Source organism: Salvia hispanica, chromosome 1 (assembly GCF_029641045.1).
Source record: "Salvia hispanica isolate PSC_SH4W2 chromosome 1, Shi_PSC_v1, whole genome shotgun sequence".
NCBI lineage: Eukaryota > Viridiplantae > Streptophyta > Magnoliopsida > Lamiales > Lamiaceae > Salvia > Salvia hispanica.
In genome coordinates this window covers 61,969,600-61,979,254 of record NC_142692.1, presented here as the reverse complement: position 1 = coordinate 61,979,254, position 9,655 = coordinate 61,969,600, and the positions used below count along the sequence as shown (strand labels likewise).

Below are 9,655 nucleotides of genomic sequence, written 5' to 3'. Positions count from 1 at the left end.
CTGGCGGTGGTCCAGGTAACACTTCTGGAAAAACGTCGGGAAATTCTTGCACGACAGCAACATCTTCCATCTTCTTCTCGTTCTTCTCCTCTCCATGGAGGTAGACAAGATAGGCAGTTCGCCCTTTTTTCATCATTGCGGTCGCTTGAAGCGCGGATATGATGGCGGTTCGCCGATTCATCGAAATTCTGTGGTATATGGTGGGTTCGCTTCCCAGAGCTTGTAGAGATATTTGCCTCTGATTACAACGAATCATCGCAAAGTTCGTTGTCAGCCAGTCCATTCCCAAGATTATATCGATATCCTCCATTTTATGACTCGTAAGTCATGAGCAACTATCTTAATTTCTCCCATAAAAATTTCTACGTTCAAGCACGTTCTAGATATTTCTATCATTCCTCCTACTGGTGAGGACACCATCATTCTACGTTCAGATTCGCTAGAAGGCAGCTCAAAGTGCGCACACATACATCAGATAAAAACGAGTGCGACGCGCCCGTGTCAAACAACACAACAACAGGGGTATCGAAAATTTCGCCCATACCTGCCAAATTTCCTTTCTCACGATCCTCTTGTTCCTTCTTCGGCTTTTTCTGTTCCAGCGCGAACGCTCTAGCTTGGGGAGGAAGTCTGGGGCGGTGAGGTTGTTGTTGCCGCGACGATGAGTCACGATTCCCTCCCGATTCATTCGGCGGAGCCCTTGCCGGTTGACGGGATCCCTGATCGTTCCGTCTCGATCCCGATCCTATCTTCTTACTCAGACACTCCCTAGAGAAGTGACCGTTTCCTCCACAAGTGTAGCACTTGATCACATTCTGATATCGGCATTCTCCGAAATGGTACTTAGAGCACACATTACATTGTGGTGCCCTCGGTCGGTAGTCTCCTCTCTGGCTAGACGTACGCTGCCCTCCTTCGTACTGGGACCGATGTTGGCTCGACTGGTGTTGTTTTCCATCGTGCGAAGCTCTAGGCTCATCCCACTTTCGTTTCTCCCTGGAGTAGTGTGGTGGGGGTAACGATGAAGTAGTGTTCTCCTTAGCTTTCTCCTTAGGCATTGCTGCCTCAATATCTAGCGCAAGTGCTAACGCTTCGGTGTAGGGGAGTCTCCCTCGGCTGGCCAACGACATTCTTATCTCGGGTTTCAGTCCCTCACGGAACTTGTCGGATAGCTTCTCGTCGGTGTCGACTTGATCGGGGGCGTACCGGGTCATGCTGTTGAGCGCTCGATCGTACTCGGTCACCGTCATGCGTCCTTGCGTCAGATTGTGAAATTCCGCTGCCTTTGCTTTCCGATAGCTCTTCGGCACATACTTGTTGTATATTTCCGTCTTGAAACCTTCCCACGTCATCGCCTCTACTTGGTCCCGTGGCATAGTATTCGTTCTGGTATCCCACCAAAAGTCGGCTGCCTCAGTCAGCTGATGGGTCACACAACTCATGCGTTCTCTATCGTTGCATCTCAATATCGCGAAGATGCGCTCTATTGCCCGGATCCAAGATTCAGCCTTGGCCGGTTCTCCCAATCCATCAAACACAGGTGGCTTTTGCTCCAAAAATAGTTTCACGATTTCTCGATCGACCAGAGGCGGCGGAGGCGGAGGAGGGTGCGGGATAGGTTGTGACACGCTGTCCTCTTCTTCTGTTTGAGGAGTTTATTCTCGGTGACGTCTTGGTGGCATTCTGATTTATCAACACAAAACATTCCCATGATTCTAACAATAGTCACGTGGTATAACAAGGTTCATGGGTCAATTGTTTTAGAATATATGGCCAAGCACAAGGTATCAAAAGTTCGTCACGTAGATGGATTGCAAAGAGTAGTGTCAATCAACATTGTTACCAAAAATTGGTTGCGTCAAGGTTATCAAAAGATCAATGTTTTCATATCATCAAGGCAATTGCACTTAAGAAGCAGTCGTACAATTTATGTGGCGATTACAGGGCGTCATATGTTAGAGTTTGTATACTAGAAATCACGTTTCGAGTGATTGAATACTGTAAAACTCTTATTTTATTTTCCAATGAATAAAACAGATTATTTTTGTCATAATGTTGTTATGTTTTACATTTAATGGATGTTAATGCATGTTTAAATGTATAAGTTAACTTAACAAAGTCTAAGTCTTTGTTTTAGTAGACCGGTTGTGGGCGTCGTCCACTTTAAGGTAATACGGTCAGTTCTAAACAAAGAAAAATATGAATTTCACAACCTAGATGGAATTAGACTACCCATCGAGAAAGGTTGCAATGTCAGTCCGTATATTTCTAAGCCTTACTGAAATAAGATGACATTGGTGTGGTATAGCACTGAACGGATCTAACAGCAAGACTTGCCTTGGGCTATCTACTGAAAGGCGAGGTCTTGATAAATATTTATTTCTTAATCAATGTAGGTTAGCATTGAGCATACGGTATTGATTATGCATTGCTTTGACTTATCAAATGGTGCGGGTTTTTCGTAGCCCAATTATCCTGATATATTGGGCAGTGGTGATCGATATCTAGCGGTGCTAGGATTGCTATTATATTGAATCGTGCACGAGGTGAGTCTCGTTTGATAATGTCCTCAAGAGGAGCGCGAAACTAAGTTTTATTATTCGGAACCTAGCTAGTTGGAGTATGATTACTCTATGAATAATAAATGAGTGTTTCATGCTAAGTCCACTCTTGGAATTAATAAGAAGTTAATTAATTAAGTCAATAGCAGACATTAATTAATTAATGGACATATTAATCTTAAGCACGGGAAATGAAAGATAAACGGAAACCCGGATTACTTATAATTTCGGATTTGGATGGGGAGAGTTCAATATTACTTCTGTAGTGGCTGCTCGTAATATTCCAATTATAACTTATATTAAATTGTGGGTTCAATTTAATTAGTAAAAAGTAAATTGGATGAGCCCATATCCAAAGCCTTCCATAGATCCCTGTCTGGGCCCAAAAGGAACTTAATATAAATAGGAGAATAAAGGAGACAGAAAATACACAATATCTCATATTGCAATTTTCGAAAATTTCGATCTCTCCCAGCTGTAGGAGATTTCGAATTTGAGTCCTATTCCAAAAAGGATTTCTTCTGTCTTCTTTATTTAAGTCCTAGTATTCTAGTAAGATCAGCCCACACTGATATTAGAGTACAGTTCGGGAACCAGAGAGAAGATTTGTGGTCTAGTACTTAAAGCTACACGTGGAGAAGTCGCTAGCCATCTTCAATTCTTTGGAGAATTAATTAGGTATTATTCTACTCCGTAGAAAAGCATGTTTTAGGTTTTCAATATTCTTAAAGCATGATTAATTCAAGTTATGAGCATGATACATGTGATAATTACGCGAATAGATTTTGTCTAAATAATCTGCTAAATAGATCTGATTATTATGTGATTTATTTACATGCTCTTCCGCTGCGTGCACCAACAATTGGTATCAGAGCCAGTCTTTGGCTCTGATTATTTGGATTTAAATTTCGCGAAATTCATGTATGCATGTCTTGATTGATTACGAAGCATGTTCTTGTGTTTTTATTTTTTATGTTTATGCATGTTGAACTCAAGAACATTCGAATCATAGAACTTGAATTATTCGAACGAACTAGATGTGCGATTCGTCGGCGCTTGCGCCGGGACGAATTGCGCTATGATCGATCGAAGAGGGTTGCCAATCGAGTGGGAGCCGAGGGCGACGGGCATGGGGCGACGCGCCGGCGAGCAAGGGCTCGCGCGCGCCACCGGCCAAGCCCGCCAAACCCTAGCCGGCCCCGATCAAACGCGATGCAACGCGACAGGAGCCGAGGACGTGCGATCACGCGGCGACGCGCATGCGAGCAGGGGCTCGCGCGCGCCGCCGATCGAGACCGCGAGCCCAGGCGGCACCAGACGCGTCGGACGGAGGAAGCCTGGCACGGTGGCTCGTCCGAGAACCACCGAGGCGCCGGTCTTCTTCGCAAAACCCTAACCCTAACCCTAATACCGAAACCCTAGCCGACCCAGCCCTAGCGAGGCGCAACCGAGAGCAGCCGCCGGCTGCTGGTGCGCGCGAGCTCGTCGGGCAGTGGGAGATCGCCGGGAGGTCGTGGCTCTGGCTGCGCCTTCTGGCTCGACGACGACGGAGGGTGAAATCTCGGCGGTTGTCCGCCGGGAGGAAGAAGGGAGAAGGAAGAGCGCGCCGTAAGGCGCGGGTTTTCCGGCGGTCGTCGGGGGGCGAACACGCCGTCCCGGCGAGAATCTCCGGGGATATCTTCGTATCTTCGTTGTGTAGATTCGTGCCAACCTCGAATCTCTAGAAATTGACGAAAGATTATTTTAATGATTATTTAATTGTTTAATTAATAGATATCATTAAAAATAATATTATTTAATGAAATAAAACCTTTTGGGAAGATTTCCCTAGATTTTAGGAATATTTGGATTATTTTCTATATCTATGAATATTTTATATCCTAGATGATATAGATAAGAATAATTTAATAGTTTCCTAATTATAATATATATCTAGAATCTATTATAAGATATGATATATATAAGAATACATTAAATAATATAATTGATATTCTTCCTAATCTTGAACTTGGAAATTATATGAATTTGATTTTTCATGTCTAATTAAGATTATAAATAATGTATTTTATTTTAGATATATCTTATAGTAAGACATGAATGAGAATTAAATTCTAGATTAATAGTTTCTATATTAAGATATTAAAGATTATAAAAGATTTAATTATCCAGTAAATTAAATACCAACAGAATTTAATTAGTCTTAATCTGCCTTAAGGCTAAAGGATAATTAATTAAAACCATAACCCAAATATCTAAGCGATAATTATGAACTAATGGTTTATATATGGTCTCCATCGGTTGGACTGCCAAATTTTGTGAAGCTGATTTTCTAATATTATCGCCACCTACAGAGTAGGGACAATAATCCTACGAAAACAGTAAGTTCATAAGGGCGGACTTCTCAAATAATGAATAGAGTGAACTAGAAAGTGATTCCTAATATTATCGCCACCTACAGAGTAGGGACAATAATCCTAAGGAATTGCGAGTTTCAGGGTTCAATCGGAATTTATGAGATAGCTTGATTTTGTTATCAACACATGAACATTGTTATGGGAGTGTGTTGTAGAAATAAAATACTGTAATGCTAAACCAGGTGGTCGTGCTTAGGAAGCATTTGACATGTCAACCTCCAGAGGAGGAAGCTATTGATATGTCGGTGTTGTGACCAGTAAATTGTCGAAATTTTAATGCGTATTAACCTCCTGAGGAGGATACAATTTATTAATTTTGCTGTTGTAAGATTTTGAAAAGTTTTATGGTTAATCTACTCAATTTCCTTACATAAGTTTATGACAAATAGTAAAATCTTCTGTTTGCAGTGCAATAAAATTCGTCAAGATGTCTTTTAATCCTCTTTCTGCCATTCTCAAAGAAAACAAACTCGAAGGCCAAAATTACATCGAATGGAAACAAAACTTGGATATCGTTCTCACAGCAGAAGAGTACAAGTTCGTACTCACTACTCCACGCCCAGCTGTCCCGGCTGCTAGTGCCAGCCAAGCATTGCGAGATGCGCATAGACGGTGGCATAAGGCGAATGAGATGGCTAAGTGCTACATGTTGGCTTCTATGTCATCAGTACTCAAGCATCAGCATTCTGCCATGGAAACTGCCGCCGAGATCATGACAAATCTCGCAAATCTTTTTGGTACTCAGAATCGAACGGCTAAGTCTCAAGCCTTTCGGAGTATCATGACGAAGTCTATGAAGGAAGGCTCGTCTGTGAGGCAACACGTCCTCGAGATGATGAGTCACCTCAACCAGATTGAGGTATTGGGAGGGACGATCGATCCCGAGTCCCAGGTTACTATAATCCTTCAGAGTCTTCCCCCTAGCTTCCAGCAGTTCAAGCTCAACTTTGAGATGAACAAACGGAATTATACTTTAGCAGAGTTGCTGACTGAACTTCAGTCGGCGGAGGACCTTATGGTTCAAGCTAAAGTAGCTATGATGAGTATCGCGCCTAATTCCTCTGGCTCTAAGGCTAGAAGAGGAAAGAAAAAGGCACCGAACCAAGTAGCAGTCAACAATGCTAAGGGAAAGAAGAAACAGCGGGGTGACAAGAAGCAAACTGGAAAATGCTTCAAGTGTGGAGAGAAAGGTCATTGGAAGCCAGATTGTCCTAAAAAGGGCAAGGCTACAGGTATGCACCATGCTCTAGTAGTCGAGTCATGTTTGGCTTTGACATCTACTCATACTTGGGTTATTGATACTGGAGCAACTGATCATATATGTTTTGATCCTGACTTGATGCAGGTGACAAAACGGCTACATGATCGTGAGATAGAGGTCCAGCTGGGCGACGCTACGAAAGTGGCGGCCGTTGCAGTGGGAGACGTTTATTTACGTTTTTCTAGTGATAGATTTTTGATTTTGAAGAATGTTTTGTTGATACCCTCTTTTAGAAGAAATTTAATTTCAGTTTCTAAATTGTCTTATGATGGATATTCGATTTCTTTTAATGACAATTGCGTTATTAAGAAAGATGGTTCTTATATCTGTCGCGGTATCATGGAAAACAATCTGTACACGATCACTTCTACACAATTTAATCAACGTAAATCAGAACTCAATGCTACATCGAAAATTTCTAAGAAAAGAAAAGAACCTTCAACTTCAATGAATGAAACGTACTTATGGCACCTTAGACTTGGTCATGCCAACGAAAGAAGGATTCATGCGATGGTTGATCAAGATCTTATTAAAGGTCTTGAGAAGGAACCGTTTTCGAAGTGTGAGTCCTGTCTCGAAGGCAAGATGACTAAGAGATCTTTTAGATCAAAGGGGAATAGGGCCAAAGAAGTACTTGAGCTCATTCATACTGATGTGTGTGGACCAATGTCAACCGAGGCAAGGGGCGGTTTTCGATATTTCGTCACCTTTACAGATGACTACTCGAAAATCGGATACATCTATTCGATGCGCTACAAGTCTGAAACTTTTGACAAGTTCAAGGAGTTTAAGGCTAAAGTAGAGACGCAACATGGTAAGAGTATCAAATGCCTGCGATCTGATCGCGGAGGCGAATACCTAAGTGCCGAGTTTTTGGACTATTTATCGGTAGCTGGGATTGAATCCCAAACGACTGCGCCGGGCACACCCCAGCAGAATGGCGTGGCTGAAAGAAGGAATAGGACCTTATTAAATATGGTCAGATCGATGATGAGTTATGCACGGTTACCTGTTTCGTTTTGGGGTCATGCTTTGCTTTCTGCAAACTATCTCTTAGACGTCTTACCTTCTAAATCTGTTCCTACTACCCCATATGAGTTGTGGAATGGGCGTAAGCCCAATCTAGAACATCTCAGAGTATGGGGGTGTCCGGCTCATGTATTGGAAAAGGATCCAACTAAGCTGGAATCTAGGACTGAGGTTTGCGTGTTTATAGGATACCCTAGAGGAACGAAAGCTTATGAATTCTATAGTCTCAGAGATCAGAAAGTGATTGTGAGCACTCATGCCACATTCTTAGAGGAAGACTATGTAATGAATCATAAGTCCAGCAGTGAGATTGCTCTAGAAGAGCTAACTCAAGTTTCAACTTCCATTAACCAAGAACAATTACCAAGTGTAACAACAATTCCAGAAACTTCAACTAATACTCCAGATATTGTAGTGCCGCGCCGCAGTGGGAGGGTCTCTCATGAGCCCGATAGATACATTGGTTTGGGTGAGTGTATGGATCACTCCTCGGACAGCAATGTACTGGATCCCTGGAATTTTGCAGAGGCGCAGGCTGATGTCGATCATTGCGAATGGGTGAAAGCAATGGATTCGGAACTACAATCTATGTTAGACAAAGACGTCTACGATTTGTCTGTCCTACCCGAAGGCTGTACTGCCATTGGGAGCAAGTGGATATACAAACGTAAACGTGGACCCGATGGACGAGTTAAAGTCTTCAAGGCAAGACTAGTGGCTAAGGGGTATACCCAAAAGGAAGGTATCGATTACGATGAGACCTTCTCCCCAGTGGCCATGCTCAAATCGATCCGTATACTTTTGTCTATAGCAGCTTACATGGATTGGGAAGTATGGCAGATGGACGTTAAGACTGCGTTTCTAAACGGGAGTCTTGAGGAGACCATCTACATGGAACAACCCGAAGGCTATGTAGTGAAGGGCAAGGAACACATGGTTTGGAAGCTTAAGAAGGCCATTTATGGTCTCAAGCAAGCATCTAGATCATGGAACCAGTGTTTCGATCAAACTGTTCAAAAGTTTGGATTCGAAAAATGCCCTAATGAAAGCTGCGTGTATAAGAAGGTTGAAAAAGGAAATGTTGTGTTCTTAGTTTTGTATGTAGATGACATTCTTCTAATTGGAAACAATAAAAAGATGTTGTCATCAGTGCGAACTTGGTTGTCCAGCCAGTTCGAGATGAAAGATATGGGTGATGCGGGACACATTCTCGGTATCAAGGTTCTTAGGAACCGAGGTAAGAAAATGTTGTGCTTATCCCAAGAATCTTACATCGAAACGGTACTTAGACGCTTTAGCATGCAAGATGCCAAGAAAGGTTTCCTACCTTTTAGACATGGCATCCAGTTGTCTCAAGAGATGTGTCCTAAGACAGCATCTGAGATAGCAGAGATGAGAAGAATACCATATGCCTCGGCAGTTGGTAGTCTCATGTATGCTATGCTTTGTACTAGACCCGATATCTGCTTTGCTGTTGGCATGGTAGCAAGATATCAATCAAATCCCGGCCAAGGACATTGGACTGCCGTAAAGAACATACTCAAGTACCTTAATCGGACTAAGGACTATGTTCTAGTTTACAATGCAGCCGAGCTCTGTCCTTTAGGATATACAGATTCAGACTTTCAGGCTGATCTGGATTCGAGAAAATCAACTTCCGGATATGTGTTTACCTTAGGAGGTGGAGCTATAGTTTGGAAGAGTGTAAAGCAGAAATGCATTGCAGACTCTACCATGGAAGCCGAGTATGTAGCCGCTTCGGAGGCTGCAAAGGAGGCTGTATGGCTTAAGAACTTCCTTCTGGACTTAGGTGTGGTTACGAATATGCCCAAGCGCATCACCGTTTATTGTGATAACTCTGGTGCTGTGGCAAATTCGAGGGAACCACGGGCTCATAAGGCGAGCAAGCACATAGAGAGGAAGTATCATATCATTCGAGATATAGTGCAGAGAGGAGACATACAAGTGGTCAAGATTGAGTCAGAAAACAACCTGGCAGATCCTTTCACGAAGGCGTTAGCGGTAAAGCCGTATGAAAGCCATGTTGAAGGAATGGGAGTTCGACTAATTCAAGACCTCAATCCGCTTTCAGTATAAGTGGGAGATTTAGACGTTAGCACATTTTGTATACTCGAAAGTGTTTTGAGTATAAGTGGGAGATTGTTAGAGTTTGTATACTAGAAATCACGTTTCGAGTGATTGAATACTGTAAAACTCTTATTTTATTTTCCAATGAATAAAACAGATTATTTTTGTCATAATGTTGTTATGTTTTACATTTAATGGATGTTAATGCATGTTTAAATGTATAAGTTAACTTAACAAAGTCTAAGTCTTTGTTTTAGTAGACCGGTTGTGGGCGTCGTCCACTTTAAGGTAATACGGTCAGT

At 42.4% G+C, this 9,655-nt stretch overlaps 1 protein-coding gene across 1 annotated transcript; it reads right to left on the bottom strand.

Annotated features, from left to right (window-relative positions):
* Positions 1 to 419: 419 nt before the first annotated feature.
* On the bottom strand, positions 420 to 1,748 carry LOC148934323 (uncharacterized). Its single transcript, XM_089062268.1, has 4 exons — positions 1,730 to 1,748; positions 922 to 1,642; positions 545 to 768; positions 420 to 439 (listed from the first exon to the last, which is right to left on the bottom strand). The coding sequence occupies exons 1-4, from the start codon at positions 1,746 to 1,748 to the stop codon at positions 420 to 422; spliced, it is 984 nt and encodes a 327-aa protein (XP_088918394.1).
* Between the last annotated feature and the right edge of the window lie 7,907 nt (positions 1,749 to 9,655).